Source organism: Dasypus novemcinctus, chromosome 13, assembly GCF_030445035.2.
Source record: "Dasypus novemcinctus isolate mDasNov1 chromosome 13, mDasNov1.1.hap2, whole genome shotgun sequence".
Classification (NCBI taxonomy): Eukaryota; Metazoa; Chordata; class Mammalia; order Cingulata; family Dasypodidae; genus Dasypus; species Dasypus novemcinctus.
In genome coordinates this window covers 54,628,997-54,655,373 of record NC_080685.1, presented here as the reverse complement: position 1 = coordinate 54,655,373, position 26,377 = coordinate 54,628,997, and the positions used below count along the sequence as shown (strand labels likewise).

At 35.1% G+C, this 26,377-nt stretch overlaps 1 protein-coding gene across 3 annotated transcripts in view; it reads left to right on the top strand.

Moving 5' to 3' along the window:
- Positions 1 to 26,377, top strand: part of COP1 (COP1 E3 ubiquitin ligase) — a 262,696-nt gene that overhangs the window by 128,318 nt on the left and 108,001 nt on the right. For all 3 annotated transcript variants that reach the window (XM_004476672.4, XM_004476671.4, XM_023584129.3), the window contains exons 10-11: positions 11,337 to 11,451; positions 15,048 to 15,183. In XM_004476672.4, the coding sequence (XP_004476729.2) occupies positions 11,337 to 11,451; positions 15,048 to 15,183 (251 nt within the window). The remainder of the gene's footprint in view (positions 1 to 11,336; positions 11,452 to 15,047; positions 15,184 to 26,377) is intronic.

Below are 26,377 nucleotides of genomic sequence, written 5' to 3'. Positions count from 1 at the left end.
GCACTCCTCGGCGCTGGCAGCTCTCTATGGCATGCGGGTAAGCCTGCCTTCACAAGAAGGCCTCAGGATGCGAACCCAGGGTTTCCCATATGGTAGACAGGAGCCCAACTGATTGAGCCACAGCCGCTTCTCTTGAGTTAGTTTTTTTGTTTTGCTTGTTTGTTTTTGTTGTCCAGGAGGCACGGTAAACAGAACCTAGAACCTCCCAAATGGGAAGGAGGTGCTCAACCACTTGAGCCACGACCGCTCCACTGAAGGAAAATTTAATTATCTTTTAGTTTGTATGGTTATTTTCTTTAAAGCCAGTCATTTCACAGTTGATGAACATTACATTTTGATTTTTAGCCATATTTATATCCTATCTAAAAGTTATAGAGCTTTTCCTGAGTTTATGTTCAAGCTGATGATCTTCTTTTTGGATTATTTGCAGCCAGTTTTATTCTCAGACCAATTATATACATATAGCATGTTCCTGTCCAGTTAAGCTATTTGTGAATTTAATAAACTGTTGTGTGACAACATGCCAAATGTCACTTATTTACCAAAAAGAATGAAACAACCTAGTCTTTATGGGTTAAAAGGAGATTTCACTACGTTTTTTATACAAATTCAAGAAAAGTTATAAGAATTAGTATTGGGAAAATAATTGTGAAGATGAATTTCCTATAAAACCTGGAAACCAAATAAAGCAGTATTTTTGACTACTACTTGTTTTTGTTTAATATGTTATATTCTTGATATTTGGTTTGGTACTCATTTTCATCTTTGACCGTATGAAGTCTTTTTTTTTTTTATTGAACAGACCACTTTTTTTTTTTAAGATTTATTTTTTTATTTATTTAATTCCCCTCCCCTCCCCCGGTTGTCTGTCTTCTGTGTCTTTTTGCTGCGTCTTGTTTCTTTGTCCGCTTCTGTTGTCGTCAGCGGCACGGGAAGTGTGGGCGGCGCCATTCCTCGGCAGGCTGCTCCCTCCTTCGCGCTGGGCGGCTCTCCTTATGGGTGCACTCCTTGCGCGTGGGGCTCCCCTATGCAGGGCACATCCCTGTGTGGCAAGGCACTCCTTGCGCACATCAGCACTGCGCATGGGCCAGCTCCACACAGGTCAAGGAGGCCCGGGGCTTGAACCGTGGGCCTCCCATGTGGTAGACGGACGCCCTAACCACTGGGCCAAAGGCCGTTTCCCCAGACCACTTTTTTAAAAGGCTAGATTGTTCCCCATCGACTTGATAAATAAGTATATGCAAAAGAATGTCTTTCACAAATATGTAAATTAGATACATAATTATAAAACAAACCCTTGTGAGATCAGTTTATAACTTAGTAATTAAGTTACTAATTAATTAGGAACATGAACAGTACCATTCAAATTACCCATGTTTTTCTAACAAATTCTATCCATCACTTCTCTCCTGTCCATACACTAACCACAGTTCAGGTATTTGTGTTTTTCCATGTTAGAATTTTTAAAAATAGTTTTACCACTCATATTTATACCATTATAAACAATATTTTGTTTAGTTTGACTATTTTTGATATCTTTCAAAATGATATCGTAGTCTTCTGAGACTTGTTTTTTCAAAGATTTATTCCTGATGTTGATGACTATAATTGATTCATTTTTGTCGATGTATAATATTCTATTTTGTCAGCATATCAAAAATTATCAAATGTACAATCTATAATAACCATTTCATGTATTTCTGGATTTTGTTTTTGCTATGAATGACATCTTAGTACATGTCTACTGATGTACAGTAAGAGTTTCTCTACATCAGAGGTTCTTAACCTTTTTGTTCTTAACCTTTTCCTAGTCAGGTGAAAACCACAGACCCCTTACTAAGTCCATACTATACTGTGCCTTGTTTAATAAATATATCACACCTGCACCAACACATCCCCACAAGAATAATGTTTTTTTGAATTTACAGACCCCTTGTTAAGAACCTCTGCTTTATATAATGTACCTAGGACAGGAATTGAGGAATCTCATTGTCACTGGGTATACCCACCAGTGTTTTTTGTTTGTTTGTTTTATTTTGAGATATTAAATTGTTTTTATCAATATACTTCTGCCACAAGGTGTGTGAATTCCAGTTTCTTGCCAAGTTAATAATTTTACACATCATAATGTTTTTCAATTTAATACATAATAATATATAATTGTGTTTTTAATGTGTGTTTACCTACCATTATGACACCAGCAACTTTTGTCAAGAAATAGCCAGCAACTTTTTATTATGTTTATTAACCATCCATAGGTTCATCTTTGGTGAAATGGTTTTTCATGTCTTTTTTTTTTAAATTTATTTATTTCTCTCCCCTTCCCCCACCCCATTTCCCCAGTTGTCTGCTCTCTGTGTCCATTCACTGTGTGTTCTTCCATGACCGCTTCTATCTTTATCAGCCGCACCTGGAATCTGTTTTTTTGTTGTTGTTGCGTCACCTTGTTGTGTCACCTCTCCGTGTATGAGTTGCCATTCTTGGGCAGGCTGCACTTTCTTTTGCGCTGGGCTGCTCTCCTTACAGGGTGCACTCCTTGCGCGTGGGGCTTCCCTACGCGGGGAACACCCCTGCGTGGCACCGCACTCTGCGCGCATCAGCACTGTGCATGGGCCAGCTCCACACTGGTCAAGAAGGCCCAGGGTTTGAACCACGGATCTCCCATATGGTAGGTGGATACCCTATCCATTGGGCCAAGTTTGTTTCCCCTATCTTTTCTTTTCTTTTGAATTGGTCTTTTTTCTTATTTACTTGTAAGGACTTTAAAAATATATATATACTCCGAATGCTAGTCATTTGTTCCTTAAGTGGTACAAATATCTTTATTAGTTTGTATCTTCTTGATTCTCTTATTTAATCGTGAATTTTGATGAACAGTTTTTAATTTCTGTGTTGTGAAGTTTATTATTTACTTTATAGTGCTCTTTGTGTTTAATTAAATTGTCTCCTACCTTGAGATCATAAACATACTGTTCATTGACATAATAATCTGTCAATTTTGTAAATGTTTCATGTATACTTGAGAAGAGTGTATGTTTTCTAATTGGGAACAGTATTCTATGTATTTTCATTAAGTAGCCTTTTATAGAATAATTATTTTATTGTTATAATCTTTCAGTTGAGGTGGTGAGATTAATCGCTTGCTATGTTGGTGGGTTTGTTAATATCTCTAGGAATTTTTGTTTTATATATGTTTGAGGCTGTGTTAATACATATGCTATTGTTGTTTGACTTGAACCTTTTCTGTTGTGCGGTGGCTGTTTCCATCCCCATTAATGTTTTTCATATTTAGTATATTTTTCTGTTTTTTGGTTAGTATTTCCCTGCTCTATGACTTTTCATGTTACTTTTTCAATTTTTCGGTTTCTTTATGTTTTAGGTGTTTCTTTGGTAGATACCCTATAGTGATATTTCAAAAAATCCATTCTATCACTATTTTATTAATAATTAGTGATTTATCAGTTTTCATTTAAGGTTACTGATAATGTTTCCCTCTGTCACTCCTCAATGCTTGCTATTTGTCCCATCTTTTGAATGTTTCTTTTGTTTATTTTATAAATAGGTTTTATATCTCTATCCCCGCTTCCTTACTGGTTTCAATGTTACATATTCTGCTACTATTCTTTTAGTAGTTATCCTTGAAATTTATGCATACTTAACTCCATAAACAGAGTATATTTATCCATATCTTTATTACCATCCTGAATTTATATAGACTTTAAAAGGCAAACTTTGATTATTATCTTATGACTAGTATACTGTTGTTTGCTGTCTTTTTTGTCTTATTCTTTAAAACGTTTTTTGTATGTGTCTTATTCTTAAACACAACAAATTAGATATTACTATTTATACAGATATTTAGTATCATTTATTTGATTGCTAGTTGCCTGACTCAAATACAAATTTTGTGCCTTAGACCTTCTGTTTTGTGTTATTGTACATTTCAAGTTCATGGTTTCAGAAGTTCTTTTAGAAATGGCACATTGGTAACAAACTTTGTTACATTTACATCATAAACTATTATATTTTCTACATTATTGTAAAATGGCTTGTTGGGTTATGAATTTTAGTTTGTAGTTATTTTCTCAACCTTTTGAAGATATTAATTAACTGTCATCTAGCTGCTTTTATGTTGTTGAAAAGTATTTGGCCTATTATTAGTCCTGTTAGATGAATTATCTTTTGTGTTTGTCTGATTTTAAATCTTTAGTGTTCAAAGAAAAATACAGTTTTACTTTAGTGTGTCTAATTGTGGATTTCTTTTCAATTTTTCTACTTGATAGGAATAATCTTTATGTGTGGATTCATGTCTGTTATCAATTAACAACTTGTCAAATATATTTTTTTATAATTTTGTTTTTAGAGAAGTTTTAGATTTACAGAAAATTTACACTGGAAGTGTAGGGAATTCCCATATAACCCCCTCCTCATACACACACACACATAATTTCCCCTGTTATTAACATCTTACATTAGTGTTGTACCTTTGTTAAAATTGATGAGCCAATATTGAAGTATTATGACTAACCAAAATCTATAGTTTACAGTATGGTTTGTACTTTGTGGTATACAGTTTTATAGGCTTTGACAAATGTATAATGTCATGTGTCTGTCATTGCAGTATTATACACTACAATTTTACTGCCCTAAATATACCCTGTGTTCCACCTAATCATCCCTTCCCCTCCTTTCTGAACCCCTGCCAACCACTATCTTTGTATCGTTGTTGCAAGTTCTTCCTTTTAACACAAGATGATAACTATAATAACAGTAAGTCTACTTTGGTCTGTGGTTACACTCCGCCGTTATGTTTGTTCTTTCCTCAGTCTTGAGGGATTTGGGATAATGTCTGCTCTGACTGCTTCCAGCTGAGAGGGGACTTAGATATTTGGGGGCAGAAGGAAGGAATTGTTTTGCTTGCAGTTGTAGAACTCCTTGTTTTTTGGGGATGGGACTTGTCCATCATCATTGTTTAGTTTGTTGTCTACGGCAAACCTGAAGAACTGGAGATTAGGAGTTAGTTGGCTGCAGCACTGCTGGGATTCAGGGCTCCATCGGGATATGAACAATCAGAAGTTTTAAGTGTCTGAGAGTTATATTTTATGGGTAAATTGAGAATTATAGGTTCAAATAAAAGGAGAAGAAGAATCATGAGTAGAGGAATTATAAATTAGTATAACTGTTTTATTATAAAATAGATTTTCATATATTCCCACATAGGGCTTGCCAAAGGATTGTTAATTTCATGTCTGGAACATTCCTAGAGCCTTCAGGAGCACTCTTATTTGAGCTTTGTTTACTGTTAATTATACTCATCGCTGTACCAACATTACTTCCATTAATTTCCAGACCATTACAATCAACCTGATTATATATTCTGCACAGATTAAGCATAGCTCACCAATCTCTACTCCTCTTTTATCTCCTCGTAAACTATCTTCCAGACTCTACCTTCATGGGTCTGCTCACTATCCTTAGTTCATATCAGTGAGGTCATGCAATATTTGTCCTTTTATGTCTGGCTTATTTCTCTCAACATAAGGTCCTTGAGGTTCATCCATGTTGTTCCATCTGTCTATGCTTCATTTCTTCTTAAAGCTGAATGATATTCCATCATATTTATATACTATGTTTTATGTATCCATTCATCCATTGATGGACACTTGGGTTGCTTCCATCTTTTAGCAATTGTAAATAATGCTGCTATGAACATCTGTGTGCTTATATCTGTTTGTTGTCCCTGCTTTCAATTCTTCTTGGAATATACCTAGTAGTAGAATTGCCAGATCATATGGTATTTCTGTGCTTGGCTTCCTGAGGAACTACCAAACCATCCTTCACAGTGGCTGCACCATTCTACATTCTTACCAGCAGTGAATGGGTGTTTCTTTTTCCACATCTTCTCCAACATTTGTATTTTTCTGTTTTTCTTTTTAATAGCAGCTAGTCTAGTAGGTGTGAAATGATAATGTAGTTTTGATTTGTATTTCCCTAATAGATAATGATGTTGAGCATCTTTTTGTGTGCTTTTTTAGCCATTTGTATTTCCTCTTTGGAAAAGTGTTCAAGTCTCTGGCACATTTTTTAAAAGGGATTGGTTATCTCTTTATTATGGAATTTTAGGCTTGCTTTATATATGCTGGCTATTAGACTCTTATCGGATATGTGGTTTCCAAATATTTTTCCCATTAAGTAGACTGGCTTTTTACTTTCTTGACAAACTCCTTTGAAGCACAAAAGTTTTTAATTTTAAGGAGTACCCATTTATCAATTTTTCCCTTTGTTCCTTGTACTTTGAATGTACAGTTCATGAAACCATTGCGTAACATAAGATGATATCGATTCTTCCCTACATTATCTGCTAGAAGCTTTATGGTCCTGGCTTTTATATTTAGTTATTTGATTCATCTTGACTTAATTTTTGTATAGGACATGAGATAGGGGTCCTCCTTTATTCTTTTGCATCTGGATATCCAGTTATCCCAGCACCATTTGTGGAAGAGAATATTCTGTCCAATTGGGCGGACTTGGTATCCTTGTCAAATATCAGTTGTCCATAGATGTGCAGGACTATTTCTGTACTCTCAGTTCAGTCCCATTGGTCAATGTGTATATCCTTGTTTTGACACTGTAGTTTTGTAGTATCCTTTTAAGTCAGGTAGCATGAATCCTCCAAATTTGTTTTTTTTCTTCAAGATGTTTCTGGTTATTTGGGGCCCCTTACTCTTCCAAATAAATGTGATAATTGGCTTTCTGATTTCTGTAAAAAATGCTGTTGGATTTTTTTTTTAAATTGGAATTGCGTTGAATCTATAAATTAATTTAGGTAGAATTGACATCTTAAGGATGTTTACTATTCCAATTTATGAACATGGAATATCCTTCCATTTTTTAATGACTGATTCAGTCTTACTACTTGCAGTTGGTCTATTTTTGTCTTTTTTCTTGCATCAGTGTAGGTTGCTTGTATGTTTTTAGAAATTCTCCATTTCATCTAAATTGTCTAACTTGTTCACATACAGTTTCATAATATCCTTTTATGATATTCTTTATTTCTTGGGGTCAGTGATGGTGTCCCCTCTCTCATTTCTAATTTTGTTTGCGCCTTTTCTCTTTTTTTCTTCATTAGTGTAGTTAAGCGTTTGTCAATTTTATTAATCTTCTCAAAAAACCAGCTTTTTTTGTTGATTTCTCTCAGTTGTTTTTTTATTCTCAATTTCATTTAATTCTTCTGTAATATTTGCTATTTCTTCCCTTCTGCTTGCTTTGGGATTAGGTTGCTGTCTTTTCTAGTTCCTCCAGATATGCAATTAGGTCTTTGATTTTTAGGGCAGTCTTTTTTTTTAATGGAGCCATTAGTGCTATAAATTTCCCTTTCAGCATTTCATTCAATTGATCCCGTAAGTTTTGATACATAATATTCTCATTTTCATTTGCTCTGAGATATTTACTGATTTCTCTTGCAATTTCCTCCTTGACCCAACTGATTAAGATTCTGTTGTTTAACTTCCATATATTTGAATTTTCCAGTTTACAGCTCATTATTCATTTGCAGCTTCATTCTGTTGTGGGTGGTCAGAGATATTGTTTGCATAATTTCAATTTTCTAAACTCATTGAGACTTGTTCTGTGACCTACTATGTCATCTATCCTAGAGAATGATCCAGGAGCACTAAAAAAAGAATGTATATCCTGCTGTTTCAGGGTGTAGTGTTCTGTATATGTCCATAAGGTCTCGTTCCTCTAGTCATAATTTTCTCTCTGTTGCTGAGATTGATGTATTGAAATTCTCTGCTATGATTGTACATCCATAATGTGTATGTTTGTGCATTTTGTGCTTTCATTCAGTCTTGAGTCCCTGCAGAATTTTTTGCTTTTTTTTTTTTTGTCTATCTGTTCTACTGTGACTTTTGGTGTCCTATCTTCTACTTGGCTAATTCACTCCCTTGTTGCTCATACTTCTTGTGTGTGATTTTAGTGTATTTTTAATTTCTTCCATTACCATAAGAGCTGCTATTTTTCATCTATTTTTATAATATCGTCTGTATGTTCACTCAATCTTTAACAGTTTTGCTTTTTTTTAAAAGAAGATTTATTTATTTATTTCTCTCCCCTTCCCGCCTGCCCCAGTTGTCTGTTCTCTGTGTCTATTGGCTGTATGTTCTTCTTTGTCTGCTTCTGTTATTGTCAGCAGCATGGGAATCTGTATTTCTTTTTTGTTGCATCATCTTGTATCAGCTCTCCGTGTGTACAGCACCATTCTTGGGCAGGCTGAGGCTGCACTTTCATTCGCGCTGGGCGGCTCTCCTTATGGGGTGCACTCCTTGCATGTGGGGTTCCCCTACACGAGGGGATACCCCTGAGTGGTACGGCACTCCTTACACGCACATCAGCTCTGCGTATGGGCCAGCTCACCACACGGGTCAAAGAGGCCTGGGGTTTGAACCGCAGACCTCCCATGTGGTAGACAGACGCCGTAACCATTGGGCCAAGTCCTCTTCCCCCAATATGTTTATTTAAAAGATTTATTTATTTTTATTTCTCTCCCGTTCCCCACCCCCCCGCAGTTGTCTCCTCTCTGTGTCCATTTGCTGTGTGTTCTTCTGTGTCCGCTTATATTCTTGTCAGCAACACCCAAAATCTGTGTCTTTTTTTGTTGCGTCGTCTTGCTGTGTCAGCTCTCCATGTGTGCGATGCCACTCCTAGGCAGTCTGCACTTTTTTTGCACTGGGCAGCTCTCCTTATGGGGCGCACTCCTTATATGTGGGGCTACCCTACACGGGGACACTCCTGCATGGCACGACACTCCTTGTGGGCATCAGCACTGCATGTGGGCCAGCTCATCACATGGGTCAGGAGGCCCTGGATTTGAACCTTGGACCTCCCATGTGGTAGGCGGACGCGCTATCTGTTGAGCCAAATCTGCTTCCCCCAGTATCTTCTTAATGTCCTTTATCTTTTCCCTCATCTCATCGAATTGATGTAGGAGTTTCATTTGTACATCTTTGTTTAATTGTTCCACATTCTGGCTCCCCTCCTACTTTTTAGTTTGTTCATTTGACTGGGCCCTATCTTCCTTTCTTAGTGTAGCTTAATGTCTACACATCTGTTTATCTTGATGATTTTATTTTGTTGGTCAGTTCCTTTCTCTTGCCTAGGGTTTTATCTTTGTTTGGTTTTGTGTTAAGGGTCATCTTTGACACATGTTTCCACTTACTCTAAATCTTTAGAATTGCTCATGTATAACTCAAAATAAAAGTACCAAAAAAGAAAAATATATATTAAAAATTTAAAAATATATAAATAAAAACATAAAAAAGGGAGAAAGGAAGAAAAGACAAGAACAGGGAAAGAAAAGAAGTAGAGAAATAAAGAGGAAAGAGAAGAAAGATCAAGAAAGAGAAAAAAAGTGTTAAATAAAAGAGGGCCTCCCTCTTAGGCTACAGGCTTCCAGCTCAGTTCCTCCTTGTTAGCAGCCCCTGCCTGCCAATCAGTCACCCCCCCAGCCTGTCTCCACAGGTGTCCAGATGAGGAGGGAGGGAAGAAGAAGGGAAGGGAAGGGAACAACCAGGCTACCTCTCAGGCCACTGGTGACCACGAGGCTCCTCCTCATCACCTGCCTGTGCCTGCCAATTAATCACCGTACAGCCTGCCTCTCCACAGGTACCCATGTGTGGAAAGGGAGAAAAATAAATAAATGGGCCTCCCTCTCAAGCCTTCAGTATTTGGATAGGTCCTCCCTCACTGGCTGGATTGCCCTGCTACTTGCCACTCCTCCAGTGTCTGATCACCTAGCAGCCTACCATTCAACTGGTGTCTGACTGGGTACCCTGTCACCAGCAGGATCGTCCCTCAGTTCCACTCTCCTCTTGTACTTGCCTGAGCACTCTCATACCCACCTGATTGCCCCATTACCCATCACTCCCCTAGTTCCTGGCTGCTACACCCTTCTCAAGCCACATGCTACAATTGCCCCACGGCTTCCCTTATGCCCAGCATGCCTTCCTGTCTTACTGCAGGTTCTGGAGGAGGAGTACAGTCTGCCGTTCCCTACTCTGCCATCTTTGACCTATCAAATATTTTTCAGTCTCTCAAGCTCTGGTTTTGGGACTTTGAATGGCCATATTTTAAACCTCATTATTTTATTTTCTATGTCTCCTATTCTTTCTTTCAAAATTTCTATGTTATTAACTTTCTGTCCTTTATTCTAGGCAATTTCTGTCTTTAGTTTCCCTGCCTCTGGGTTCCTGAACTTGTACTTATATTGGCATTTTTCTCCATATGAGTCCTCTTCTCCTTCTTTCCCCTTCCCCTGCATCATTATATATAATTTTTTGTTGTTTTTGTTTTCCTTATTAGAGTGTATTATTATATTTTGTTTAATATCCTGTGAATTCACTTTCTTGGTTTGTTTATTTTTTATATTTTTGGGAAATAGGTTACTTTCTTGTGAGTTAAGCAATGCTTTAAAATATGATTCTTACAATAAGAACTAGTTTTATTAAAGCAAAGTAGCACTAGAGAGTGTTTGATTCACTGTCGCTTCTCAGTGCTTCTTTCCTAATGTCTTTGACATTGCAAAATGGTTATTTGTAAACTTGTATCATTTCAAGATCTCTTTTTGTGTCTTATCTCTGTACCTCTTTATTTGCCTCAAGCATAATAGGTAATAACCATTTTTAGATAGGTAATAGAATATATTTAGGATCATAGATCTTTGCTTTTTACAGGATTTATGTGCAAATAAAGTTCAAGTTTGTTGCTTTTGACTATTACTATCTCATTTAGCTATTCTGTTCTTATAATGTGTTAAAACTATTTAGTACTTACAAGTTACTGCCTTGTAATTCAATAATCAATGTTAACTTAAAAATACATAATCCCTGTAATGAAAAATTGTACCTATAATACCGAGAATGCAAAACTGCAATATAGAGGTGATGACAAAGTAATTAATTTTCTACTTGATAATTATTTTCTAACAATTTCTGGAAATTCTCAAAATTGTAAATTTTAGAGTAGCAATTATAATGGATTCTTAATTATCTTAATTTAATTTGAAGAGTTGAATGATATTTCCCAATTTAATATTTTAACTGATGTTTAGACCTTATTTCTGATCATTTTTTAAAAGTTTTAATCATTCTGTTAACACATTTTATTCCTGTTTTCATTTCAAAATAAAAATTGGGAAATATTTAAGAACTGTAGTTCTTATCATTTGTAATTTGATCAACCTTTGTGCCTAAATATGCAAGCATTTGGATGCTCTGTGTAGAAGAAAACATGGTTTCTTTTGAATTTTAAGTATCTCTCTTCTCTTATTATTGCCTTAGACAAAGAAACAACTTTGGTATAACAGCACGTTAGCATCAAGACGAAAACGACTCACTGCTCATTTTGAAGACTTAGAGCAATGTTACTTTTCTACAAGGATGTCTCGTATCTCAGGTTCATATTCCAGACTTCTTTATATATCTTTACTTCATATTTCAGGTCCATTTTTAGCTTCTTATGCTAGCTTTATGGAAAAAGTCCTATTCACAAAGCAAATGTTTATTTTAGACAGTCTACTAAAGCATTGTCAAGATACTTAGAGATTTTAGAGAATATTGCTTTCCCATAGCTATTTTTTACTCTTTATTTGGAAATTTTAATCTTTATATAGAGAGAGTGATATAAAGTTTTAAAAATATCAGCCATGAACACATAATGAGCAAAAAGTAAGTTCTACTTCATTGCGTCCTATTCACATTTATTAAGTTATAGACACACAGCTCTGTGCCAAGAATAAAAAGATGAAAGAAGTTCTTGTCAGAGTGTGGTAAAATCTAGTGGAGGAAAGCAACAGGTTAAAAATTTTGTGTAATACATGCTATATAAATAGCAAAGAGTATGGGAATTGAGCAGATTAATAATATAACTGGTACTGAAATAGTTGAAAATAGGGAGATGTAAAGGATTGACCAGCGTAGGGATTTCAGAGGAGCTATTTTGGATCAGACTAATATAATTTAACTGATAAAAGTAGAAGAAATAATGTATGGACATGAATTCATAGGATATTTTTTATGCTGTAGAAAGGTGACAAAGTTCTGTCCCTTTTTCTTAGCCCTCTGATCTTCAGCCTTTCTCAGCTACAGTTTGCTTATCAATGAAGTAGGGATATTGTTACCAAATTTATGGAGATTTTTAAGGGAATAAATGATAAATATATATATATATAGCCCAATGCTTGGTACAAATTGGGTACTCAGTTGATTTCATTGGTATTATACCTTCTCAGAATGAAGACCACCATGGGGAAAAATATCTGATATTTTGTCATTTGTTAAAATTTGCTTCTTGGTTTTCTCTTCAATAGGAATGATCATATTATATATAATTGATGTGTTGGTTAGATCCTTTGTACAAATTTGCCTTGAGTTTGTTGGAGGAGACAAAAGATGTTTTAGATTTATGTACTATGAAAAGTAGGACAAAGCCAAGATTGATATGTAAGTCTGAAAGTAAAGACAATTCTTACAAATGAAAATCTTTTTATTTTATTGTCTAGGAATTGAGCCCTTATTGAACCTCTGTAATGTTCTATAAACTACATTAGGAAATTGATTCAGTTGAAGGTGGTCTGAGAACTGCATTCTTACTAGCAGAGAGTTCATATTAGTCATTCCCTACCCTGTCAGTATGATGTTGAAATAGGCATGTGTTAGACATGAAAATAAAATGAGGTAGGAAAGAGATTAGGGTAGTCTCTTTTTATTAGTAGTCTTTAAGTAACTAGCAACATAGGTATTTTATAGGATAGTAGAGGTAATCACCAGCCAATTTAATTTACTTTGGGAGGTATAGCTTTATAGGAAAATAGAATAGTAAGTTAATATCAGGAGGAAAATTAGGTAGTAAGTTTTTGTGATTTATGTGGGCATGGCTGTATTGTACTTCAAACATGTTGTCTCTAGTTTTCAGTAATTTCAAGTTTATCTTAACAACTATATATATTGATAATGGTAATTATATTTCTGCATATGAAATTCCTTTTAGTACCCTTGACTGTAAAGAGGAAATTTTAACTTCTATGTGATGGGGATTAATTGTCCTTTTATACTTTCAAATGAGCATCCATACCTCCTCCTTTTTTTTTCCAACTATGAGAATATTAGAGGAAGATTAAAAAAATGTCTTGGACTCTTGGTAGCTTAACTGTAATTGAAAGAGAAGGTTGTATATAAAACATGAGAGAAATAAGAGACACAGAAATCATGTTTATAAACCAATATGTAATTAGAATAGGAGACTTGCCATGCCAGCAGAAATGTTTGTGTATTTATTATAAACCAACAAAGCAAAGTGTCCCACCTTTTCATAGCCAGATAAATGAAAAGTAATTCTTATACTTTGGGACTGAGAGAATAGATTAACATTAAAACAATCTTTAAATGAATATCTACAGTAACTGTCACTGCAGTAACCACTATTATATTAAATAACCTCACAGTAATAGGATGGATTAATTACAAAAGAATCATTAATTACATACAAACCATATTATAGTACAGTTGATATTTTGTTTGCAGTAACCTGTGCTTTATTCCTAATTGGTTGAATTTCCTGAGGATTATTTTGTAGAGCAGATTCTTCATCTCAACACCAGTATGATACTGCATGCTAATTAGGCTTATTCCTTTTGCTGTTCTTAGAATAGAACCACTACAAACTTGGATCCTTTTAATCTAGATTATTAAGGGATTTCCTTAGTTGGTATTTATATTTTTACTTTGTTTCCTTAAGTAATTATAGTTTTTCTTTACAATAATTGTTATATAACTTTTTCAATCCAGCAATTACTTGCAAGAAAACATAATATTTCCAGATAAAATAAATTCTGTAGGATGTATTGTGTAGAAACTTTTACTTAATGATTCTTGGGTCCTAATTTCCTTATGCTTACTGTTAACTTTCACTTGACAGTTAAGATGGGAAATCACAAAAGTTTACCTTAAAAAAGTTACATGTGTATATCTGTGATCTTAGAGTAAGGAAGAAACTATAAAAAGATTGTTGTAACAGGCTTGTGTCAAATTCCAATCTAGAAAGGTAAAGTAACTACATATTTCTTTTTTCTTTCGAAAGGAAAGTATAAGTTCAAAATTTAAGCTGTCTTGAAAAACAATGATTTTTTGTTCATGTTTTCAGTGTAGATCTGCTTCTAGATTGGAGAATAGATTACCTTTGTTCTCAGGTCCTTTGGAAACTGATTTTATGATATAAATACCACATAATTTAGCTATCAGTAATTTATTAACATGGACTTTACCCATAGTGATTATAGTTTTCTATTGTGTGTAATTATTGTTTTCCATATTCCACCAAGACTGTTTAGTGAAACTTCATTTTTTCTTGATGGAAGGGGCACTTTTATCTTTGGGGGTAATTGGGAACTGTTTCAAACTTTTAAGTTTGTTTCTGAAAATTAATAATTCATACATTGCAATTTTCTATTCCCTACCCATAATTAGATTTGAAACACTTAAAAGTATTATTTAAACAAATATTTCACTTTTTCTACAAAGATAATTATTGATGCAAAATATGTTGTTAATAAACTACTTTGAGAATAATATGGGCATGAGTATATATCCCTATAAATATGTTCCTTCAAACTAACAAAAACCCTGTCCAGTATATATACTTCTCTCTCTATCCTTACCTTCACCATTGCTAAAGAATTTTTGTTTTTGTAAGTGATTTGACCTCTGCTAACCAGGAAACCACTCCCTCTCCCCTTTTTTTTGTTTTTTAAGGAAATTGCTAAAAAAATAAAGATAATCCAGTTATATTCTTATTAGTATGGCAAAATAGTGTAAAATAGCATTAACTTTCAAAGAATCATTAAGATTTTTTATTAAAGCTGAAGGATTAATTTGTCTTCTCTAAATGCTTTTTCAAGAAATTTTTAAAATTTAGAGTATAATTTTTAATCTGTTGAGCTTGCCCTTTGACTTACTTTGTACTTCAATTCTTTTATTTTGTTTTTATTCATATAGATGACAGTCGAACTGTAAGCCAATTGGATGAATTTCAGGAATGCTTGTCCAAGTTTACTCGATACAATTCAGTACGACCTTTGGCCACGTTGTCTTATGCTAGTGACCTTTATAATGGTTCCAGCATAGTCTCTAGGTAAGTTCTGAGGTGAATTTATTATTTTCTTTTGTAAGAGCATCTAAAATGAACCTGAATTTGAGAAATTGTTATAACACTGTGTTGGAGAGTGTAGGTTTTGAAGTTAGCTTTCCTGGCAATGATCAGTTCTCTAACCATAGTCAAATTTTTTGTTTCTTTTCTTTTTTGATATCATAGGCAATTTTCTGAACTATTTTTAAAGAAGAAATTCTGAATGGGAGAATTAATAATATCTGCCTTAAGAGTTGCAGTTTGTTTTCTTGTAATGTCTTTGTCTGGTTTTGAGAACAAGTTAATGCCCTATTCATAAAGTACTCTTCTTCAATTTTCTGGATGAGATTGTTTAGAATTGGCATTATTCCTTCCTTCAGTATTTTGTAGAATATTCCAGTGAAGCCATCTGGGCCTGGTGTTTTCTTTGAGGCAAGATTTTAAACGCAAATTCAGTTTTTTAAGAGATTTAGGGTTACATGTAGGTTATCTTTCTTCTTGATTGTGCATTGATAGTGTCTTCCTAGGAATTTGTCCATTTCACCTAGGTTGTAAAATTTATTGGTGTACAGTTTTTCATAATATTCCTTTATTATTCTGTTAATATCTTTAAATTCTGTAACGATCTTCCCTCTGTCATTTCTTATATTGATTTCTTTTATCTGAACAGTATGACTATATAGTTTATGAATTTTATTAACCTTCTTATTCTTAAAAAGCCAGGTCTTTTTTGTTCTTTTTGTTCAAATTGGTGGTTTTATTTCCATCTTTAACACTTGCACAGGGGTCTGAAGAAATGCTTAGGTACATTAATTTGTTTAAATATAACAAAGGAAGATATGAACTATGTACACCAAGAAAGGAAAGTGATTCTTCCATAAAAATCTTTTCCTATTTTGCAATTTCTGAGTAAGTAAAAACTGAACATACCTTTTTTCCCCAATTTACCCTAAAGTAATAGAACTTTTATGATCAACCACATATGTTGACTTCAGTGGTTTTTGTGTTTTCTGACTCATTTATATTTGCTTTTAGTTTTATTATTTCCTTTCATCTGCTTTCTTTGGGTTTAATTTTCTTATTTTTCTAGTTTTTTTTAAGGTAAAAACTGATATTAAGTTGGCACCTTTCTTCTTTTCTAATATAGACATTCCACAAGTTTCCTTTCTGCATTGGGTTAGCTATATTCCACAAATTTTGATGTGGTGAGATTTCATTCTCATTTACTTCAAAATACTTTAAATATCCATACAATTTCTTCTTCTTTGGCCCATAGGTAACTGAAATGTGTTTACAGATAACAGGATTTTCCGGTTATCTTATTGTTATTGATTTTTAATTTAAATTAGAATTTTCATCTCTTAAAATAAGGACATGGTAAAACCATAGGACTGTAGTACAGTTAACAAAAGTTAACAGTAATGCCATGGTGTCATCAGATTAACCAGTTCTTGTGCAAATTTCCTAAAATGATCAAACCTTAAAGAGATATTTTTGAAGTATATTAGGAATTTGACAAATTTAAAGATGTCCAGTATTACTAAAACTTTGCATGCTTTTCATTTTCATGACTTAAGATTTTATTTATAAATATAAGATTAATTTTGAAAATTAAGCCATTAGAGTAAAGAGAATGTTGCAGTAAACCTTTTGTTGTATTTTTAGGGGTTAACTATGTAATGAATAAGATAAAAATCATACTTTCATTTATGAAATATATATTTCATGTATATTGGCAATATGGAATTTCCTATCATGTACTGGACTGAGTAAAATTTAAAAGTGCAGCAGATTGTGGGGTACATTTTAGCTATGTAATTTATTCATTTAAGAAAAATTCATTGCATACCTAATGTGGGCTATGCTAAGTATAAAACAATGCTAAGTATAAACAATGCCAAATATGATACTTGGATTCAGGCAGGAGAGCTAACAATATTATTTCAATGCCTTTTATAGAAGAAATAATTTAGCGTAGAACAACAGGTTAATAATATTATTACTTAATTTCTTAACTACAGTAATGATCTATAATATATACTTTTGTGTGTTTTTTTCTTTATTTTTTTAATATTACATTAAAAGAATATGAGGTCCCCATATACCCCCCACTCCTCTCACCCCACTACTCCCCCTATAGCAACTATCTCGTCCATCATCATGAGACATTCATAGCATTTGGTGAATACATCTCTGAGCACCGCTGCACCTCGTGGTCAGTGGTCCACATCATAGCCTACACTCTCCCACGTTCCACCCAGTGGGCCATGGGAGGACATACAATGTCCGGTAACTGTCCCTGCAGCATCACCCAGGACAACTCCAAGTCCCGAAAATGCCTCTACATCTCATCTCTTCCTCCCATTGCCCACACCCAGCAGCTACCATGGCCACTTTCTCCACACCAATGCCACATTTTCTTCGATTACTAATCACTATAGTTCATGAATAGAATATCAGTAAGTCCACTCTAATCCATATTCTATTCCTCCATCCTGTGGACCTTGACCTTGGAATAGTTGTGTCCACTCCTCATCTATATCAAGAGGGGGCTTAGATTCCACATGGATGCTGGATGCAATCCTCCTGCTTTCAGTTGTAGGCACTCTTGGCTCCATGGTGTGGTGGTTGACCTTCTTAAACCCCATGTTAGCTGAGTGGGGTAAGTCCAATAAACTAGAGTATAGGAGCTGAAGTCTGTTGAGGGTCAGGGCCTGGCTATCATATATTCAGTCCAGAGATTCAGATCCCCTGGGTATATATTAAACCCCAGCACCAACTATAGTTCTGGTAAAAGTAACAGGAGAGGCTTGTGAACAAAGATCACATCTGAGTCCAGCTCCATCACACAGAAACACAAACTCCAAAGAAGGGCCAACTGAGATGGCACTGAACTCCATCTGCCATGACCATAGAACCTGTGGGTCTCTGTAGCCCTCAGAAGAACCAATACCCAGGGTTGTATCTACTTCATCTGTCTCTAGGACTCTACTGAGGTGTGCATAAGGGCAACCCCTCTGATAACCTCCCAGCTCTTTTTGGAGACTCATAGCCATATAAACTCATTTGTCCTTTCCATTTCCCCCTTGATTCAGGTCAAAAATAATTTTTAACTCCTGGTATTATATGTAGACTGAGATATTCTGCTGGTCCAAGTTGACCCTTTTATTCAAAGTGATTTTCTAGTTACATCATCAGCTGGTACTTGGTAGTAATCCCTTGGCTCATCCCTGGGAGTCATGTCCCATGCTGGGGGAAAGGCTAATATTTACTTTTGAAAGCTTCAAAAATGTTGCCTGAATGTAAAATAGCAAAAATAACTATGGAGGTTTATTTATATTATTATTAGATATGTGTACACTTACATATACTGTTGTGAATTTGCCAATGCTAAAATTCAGATTATAGCTCTTTTGTAATGTGGGTTCATATCTCTTGCTGTTGTGAATTAATCCTCTATTGTATTTTCTTTTCCATTAAATACATAAATAACACCGACAATAAAAAGCAAAATCAGAACTTCCTTAACATATTATAAAAGCAGCATATTATAAAACCAATGTGAGATTGGTTATAAATCTCTAGGTATCACAAAAAAGAGTAAGACATTTTTTTTCATGATTTTTGAAATCTGTTTTAGCCTGATTTAATAAAATGCTGAATTTTTTTTTAATGCTGTCAAACGTTGAAACATACCATGACACTGAACATTCTGAGATAGAAGTTCACTGTCATCACAAGACCTAAACTAGCTCTCAGTGTGGGGAATATTTACTAAAAGTGATATTAGTTACTTTAAAATATTTCAATTAAAATAAAAAATTTAAAAGACGCTTTTACTTGGTCCATCTTGCATGCCATCATTCATTCTTTCCTCTTTAATTTCATTGAATTAATGCTTCCCCCCCAAAAAACTTTAAAGTTCTCAAACAGTCAGGTAGCAACAAAGGATGTTGGTAGCCAGAGAAATGAAGGGGTTTTGAAACTTTCACAGTCCTGATGACTTTTTGCTATTTTTGTCATGTGCAAGCACATTTCTCTCAAAGTAGAAAATTTAGTGAAGAATTCCCTTTGGAAAAAGGAATAAAGAAATGTTAAAGAAGACAACCTAAATTTGGTGCATTATTCCATTACATGTACAAGAAATAATTTTTCTTACTGTAAAATTGTTTGAAATAACACCTAATATAGGTCACTATTGCATTGAGAATCTCACTACTGAGAGAAAAAGCTGAACCAGAAACAATCTTTCTTCCTTTGCTTATAGATGATTTTGGTTTAATACCATACTTATCAGTCCACAAGGTGGCAGCATTTGTTTACTTTGTCTAGTCTCTGTGACAATGTATGGAAAACGGTGGCTTATAGTGAAGTTTGTTTTCATAAGCACCATATGGTTCCAGTTTAACAATGGCAAGCAATGAAAAGGATAGAAAACTCTTATAGAACTCTTTCTTACAAATAGGAATAACATCACATTTTGCGTCTTTTCTTAAAGTAGTTGTTCCATGTCCACCAAAGAAGAATGGTTTGAAACTCTACATAGTTTTAATTTACAGAATACTTGGTGTAGTGGTGGCTGTGTCTTGAATCTTTGATTGAATTTTGTGGTTAAGTTTTATGCATCCCATTTCTATTTTCGAGATATTTTAACATTTTGGTATGTTTGTTAAAACTGTTGAATTAGAGTTCATCAGTAAATTCATAAGAAGAGAATGATAGGGAAGCGGACTTGGCCCAGTGGTTAGGGCGTCCGCCTACCACATGGGAGGTCCACAGTTCAAGCCCTAGGCCTCCTTGACCTGTGTGGAGCTGGCCCATGCGTAGTGCTGATGCACGCGAGGAGTGCCCTGCTATGCAGGGGTGTCCCCCGCGTCAGGGAATCCCACGCGCAAGGAGTGCGCCCCGTAAGGAGAGCCGCCCAGCGCGAAAGAAAGCGCAGCCTGCCCAAGAATGGCGCCGCATACACTGAGAGCTGACACAACAAGATGACGCAACAAAAAGAAACACAGATTCCTGTGCCACTGACAGCAGCAGAAGTGGACAAAGAAGGTGACGCAGCAAATAGACACAGAGAACAGACGAGCGGGATGGGGAGAGAAATATATAAATAAATAAATCTTAAAAAAAAAAAAGGAATGATAAATTGTAGCATTCATTGCTGCTCTATCAGTCACTACACTGATAATGTATTGTTTTATTACAGCTGTCATTTATTGAGTGTTTACTCTTTGAGACTGCCTTGTAAGCATCTTATCCTTTTTTTAATATTTATTTCTCTCCCTTCCCCCCCAACCCCCCAGTTTTCTGTTCTCTGTCCATTCGCTGTGTGTTCTTCTTTGTCCGCTTCTGTTGTTGTCAGTGGCACGGGAATCTGTGTTTCTCCTCTGTTGCGTCATCTTCTTGTGTCAGCTCTCCGTGTGTGCAGCGCTGTTCCTGGGCAGGCTGAACTCCCTTTCGTGCTGGGCGGCTCTCCTTATGGGGCACACTCCTTGCGCATGGGGCTCCCCTACGCGGGGGACATCCCTGCATGGCACGGCACTCTTTGCACACACCGGCACTGCGCATGGGCCAACTCCACATGCATCAAGGAGGCCGGGGGTTTGAACCGTGGACCTCCCATGTGGTAGACGGACGCCCTAACCACTGGGCCAAGTCTGCTTCCCAGCATCTTATCTTGATTAATTTAATCTGTACATCAAGCCTATTGAGTAAGGTATTACTATTAATCCCATTTTACAGATGAGGAAATTTTGTAACTTGTGCAAGATGCCACAATGCTACTAAATGACAGAACTAATTTGAACTCAGGTATTCTCACTCTAAAGTAATACTGCCCTATTAATCCCTTTGAGATCTGTTGAAACTTTGGGAAAAATTTTTGGTACGTACTCAACTTTTGAGAAACCCAGAAGAATTAATTCTTTTGAAGTCTGACACTTTGTATAGCTATTACTGTCTTGTCTAATTAGGCCTTAGTAATGAGCATTTTTTAACTTTTAATTTATTGTGGATATTACCTTCAGATACTACTTTTTGCCGTATTTGAAAGTACTCAAATTAAACATTTATATTTTTTAAGTTGCCAGTCATTGGGATTGGTTTTGCTAAACTTCAGTTTGCAATGATAGCCAGTGCTGATCCAGATTTAGGGTAATTTTTAAAACGTTCTTTATTGTAAAACTACTTCTTAGTTTTAAATTTTTAATTCAAAACTGATCTCCAGGTATTTATGACTTGTATCTAGGGAATAGGTATGATTTTTAAGGATGGTGTTCTTTTCTCTTTTGTCAAATGATATTTTCTATTAAGAGTTATTGGCTATCTGGGGTTGTGATGAGAAATGTGGTTAATGGGGGTGCAAAGGAAAAGATTTCCTTTATACTTTTGCCTAGGGCCAATCTTTTAAAGCACTTATTTTAAAAATTGTGTTCTAGGTTTGAAGCTTCATCAGGGCAGGGGTCTTATCTGTCTTAGTTCCTGCTATATATCTATGTGATTAGACATGGTAGGTTCTCAGTGGTAAATATTTGTTGAATGAACGGAAACTATTTTGCCTGCTGGGTCAAGGATCCAGAACAAGTATGCCTTTATGGGTTGTCCACCTTAATCTCCTATTATATGTTTGCTACCGATAAGTGTTCCCTTGAAGAAACTGTTCCTAGGCTAAAAGAGAAGTTTATAATTCTCTAATGGCACATGACAGAAATATAAATTAATGTTGTTAACTTAAAATAGAGAACTCTTAATATTGTCAACAAGTGTTAATGAGCTCCGTACTTCTCTGACAATTCTAAATTTAAAGATGAAAGACCATTTATGCTTAAAATTTAGAAGTCTCTACATGCTCTCGTTTTCTTCCATAGGCCTCTACCCAAAAATTTTCTTCTTCTCTTCTTAATTTCTCTTATTTTTCCTGTTTCTGTTTCTTTGCCCTTGCTTATGGTTGAGGCTTGTCAGCAGTACGGCATAAAATCGTAAACTCAAAATCATTTTATACTTAATATCACAAAGCAAGTATTAATTAGGCTAACATTTGAGATTTTAGTATCCTAGGGAAAGTTTGCTACAAATCAGAACATAAAATGGGTATCTACAGTAAGGCTTAGAGTTAGAATGTTGCCTTCTATTCATGATAAAATTATCTGCCTAAAAAAGTATAGAGTTTGTCAACCTAATTATTCTCTTCAAATAATCAAAGTAGAAGAGGAATTAGAATGGTTCTGTTTGGTTGCAAGAGAAAAAAGGACTAATGACTGGAAGTTTTGTTTTAATGTTTAAATAAGAAATATCTCTGTAGTCAACAATATTAGAGGTGGAGACAAATGTCTCACATCAGGTCATACATCCATATGACTTTAAGAAAAACTTAGCTCTAGCATTTTTATGTAGAAGATCTTTCTGCAATTCTATATTCACCTGCAATTTATCTGGAATTTTATTTACTTAGAAAAAATATTGTACCTCTTCATGCCAAACACTATAGTAAGTGCTGAGAATACAAGAATGACTTACACGTTAGGGGAAAACAGATATTTAAACTGACATGTAGAATCAAGTGTTATAAGTGGTAATAAAGTTTCTACAGGGTAGGGTATGGAGAATGTATTGGAAGATGCAAAAATGGATTTAGGGAGATCTGATATTTAAGTGGTTATTATTACTCTCCTGGCAGTACATAATAGCTTATGGCCTATACTAGGATGAAATCAGTGGGACTGTACTTAAGGCATATTTAAGGACTAGGCTGGATAAGACTTAATGATTGATTATGATGGTAGGTTTACTCTTACGGTCAGTTTCTCTTGCCTAGTATTTTATTGTTGATTGGCTTTGTGTTACAGCTCTTGTTTGATTCTTGGTTCATCTTATTCTAGATCTTTAAAATTGCCTGTATTTAACCAATCAGAATAGGGCCAGAGATCCACTAATGGCTTGCAGACCAGTTTTAAATGTCTCTAGGGAGAGGGACAGGAATGACACCAAAAAGCTACTTCCGCTTTCAAATCCTGAAGGCACACTTTTCTGGACTGCCAACAGATGGTGTTCTTTGGGAAACCTTTCCTCACAACCCTGGGATAGGGGTAGAGTATTTTCCCCAACTTTTACCTAGTGGTGTTGAAACATTGTCTACAGGAGTACTCCCTGCAGGCTGACTAAAGCTGCAATTCAGAGGCAGGCCCACAGTACAACTCACCGATTATAGGTCATACTCAGCCCTGGGCCTTTCCCTCCCTTTTCCCAGGGAGAATAAACATCCACTTTCCTCTGTGTCAGTGGCAGCCAGTCCTAGGCAGTACCGAGGGTGTTTTCTTGTAGGGTGGGGGGTTGGGCTCCATTCTCTACTGCAGGGCAATTTGCTCACAGTTTTTGCTTCAGCTTCTCTGTCTCCCTATGCCACTCCCTCCTTGATGGTACGCTCCCCTGGTCTGTGAATCTCTAGAATAGTTATTTTGGACAGTTTCTGCCTTTCCTCTTGCTGGTTTTAGAAGAGTTGAGCCTTGCAGGTCTCTACACTGCCGCCATTTTCCTAGAACCGCCCTAATCATATATGTATTAAGAGCCCTCATTTTGCTATTTGTTTTCTATTAGTTTCTTCTGTTTTTGTTGTTGTTTTGTACTGTTTCCTTGTTTCACATCTTTTGTTATAATAAAATATGTTTTTGTTATTTTTTGGATTATAGTTCCAGGTTGTTGTTGTTTTTGTTTTTTGTTTTTGTTTCTAGCTATCTTTTTCTATTAGTTTTTAGTAATTGCTTTTAGTATTCTCTAAATTATTTCAATCTACTTTTAGTCATTATTGCTTTATATCTGATAAAATATGGAACCTTGCAACAGTATATTTCCATTTATCCCCCATACCTACTGCTATTGTTTTCTTATGTATTATTTGTAAATGTGATTAAAATGCCAAAAGACAGTTTTATAATCTTTCCTTTTAACAGTTGTATGTCTTATAAATAAATTAAGACAAGAAAAGAAAAAGTGTATATACATGGATTTTTTACCCACACATATATACCACATATATATCATTTATGATTCTCTTAATTTCTTACTATATATCTGAATTTCATATAGTATAAATTTTCTGCAGCCTGAAGACCTTCCTTAAGCATTTCTTGGAGTGCTATTCTGCTGTTTTATTCTATCTTTAAGTGAAAATGTCTTTATTGTACTTTAATTTTTGAATCCTATTTTACTAGATTATAAAATGCTTGGTTCACATATTTTTTCCCCTGCCTTTTTTAAAAATGAATTTTATTGATACATATTAATAAAGCATACTCATCCAATTCCCTGCCTTTTGAATGTCATTTCAATGTTTTCTGGCCTCCATTATTTCTGATGATAAATCAATACTTTAAATATTCCTTTTTAGTGTCTTTTTCTCATGAGAGGCTATTTAATATTTATCATTTTTCCTCTGTAAATTTACCCTCATCCTGGGTTTTTGTCAAGATTTTCCCTTAATCTTTGGCTTTCTATGATGTATCTAGGAGTGTTTTGTTGTTGTTGTTGTTGTTGTTGTTTTAATGTGTGTGTCTATTTTGCTTGGGTTTCATTGACTACTTAGATATATAAATTAATATTTTTCACCACATTTGGGAAGTTTCAAAGCATTTTTTCAAATATATTTTTAGGCCCTTTTCACTTTTCCCATTTTTAGATTTCCAATTGCATGTGTATTGAACCACTTTATATTGTCCCACAGTTCTCTGAGGTTTTGTTCATTTTTCTTCTGTTCTTTTTAGTCTGTTCTTTGAATTGGGTACTGTCTATCACTGATTCTCTTTTTGCCATCTTCAATCTGCCATTGAGCCCGTCTATGAACTTTTTGGTTATTGTGCTTTTCAGTTGTAAAATTAACTTTTTAAAATAGTTTTCTGGTGTGTGGGAGTATATAAGAGTGTGTACTGATTCCTTGTCTGTTTACATAAGTCCATTTTAAAGTGTTAATTGTTTGAACACACTTTCCTTTAATTCTTTGAACGTATTAGTAATAGATGCTTTAAAGGCTTCGCTAAGTAAACCATCAAGGCTCATTCAAGTCGGTTTCAATTGTCTTCCTGTTTTCCTTAGTGTGGGTCACTCTTGTAATTTTAGTTTGAAATGCAGGCATTGTAAATAATGTTATATTGTGATTGTTTTTTTGTTTGTTTGTTTTTGTTTTTGAGTATGTTTTTGTTTGAGTATATAGTTAACTAGCTTGGACTCAAATTGCAAATTGTATTCCCACAGTGGCAGCAACTGAAATCCCTACTCGATGATTATAGCTTTTAGGTATTCCTCTTTATCTTGATGCTCTGGTTGTCTCCTTGAGCCTTTGTAATTTGGCTGTCAGACAAACTTTATACTCAGAATTTGGAGCTCACCCTTTCTGTGATTTCCTTGTGCCTGCTTTGCCAGCCTTGCACTCTGCACTTTTAACATTGAAGCTACTAAAGCATCAATTTTCTGCCATCTGTGCTGTGCAGAGGTTTGGGAATATACTCACTTAAGAAAAACCAGAACATTCACAAATCTCATCCTGAGCAACTAGATGTTTCAAGGCTAGATTTGTCTCTGATCTCTACCTTTGTTTACTCTTCGCCTGACTCTGGTTTTATCCCACTTCTCTTTGTTCCCCTTTCTCATCCCCATCCCTGCCCACACACCCATGTTAAGCCATCAAATAGAGTTTTGGACAAATTTATGCTTATGTTTTGGAACCCACATTCTGCTGTTTTGTTGCTTCTAGGATTCACCCCTTAAATTTCCAGCTGCTCTTCTAGCCATAAGTTCTGTTCTCTGTTAATTTGACCCAATAAAACTATGGTAATCTGATATAGCTATAGGGGTTGCAGAAACACTCCCTCTAGCCCCAAGCATTAAGTCACAGAGTTGTAATTCTTAGCTATTCCAGTTGCAGTATTTCAGAAGTAACCTTAGAATTTCTATGAGCTTTAGGCACTTTTAGATAGTTGTTTCCTATATTTGAACCACACTACATAATCATTAGGTGTGGAAGAGTCTGATCATCCAGTTTTCTCTGCTGTCGTTATCAGAAGTTTTTCTCCTGGATCTGTTTTTGTTAATTGATTTTTCTTCTGATTATAGGTGACAATATTCTACTTCCTTGCATATCTAATAATTTTTTATTGGATACTGGATGTTACAAGCTTTATGTTGTTGAATGTTGGATTTTTTTTTTTTTTTT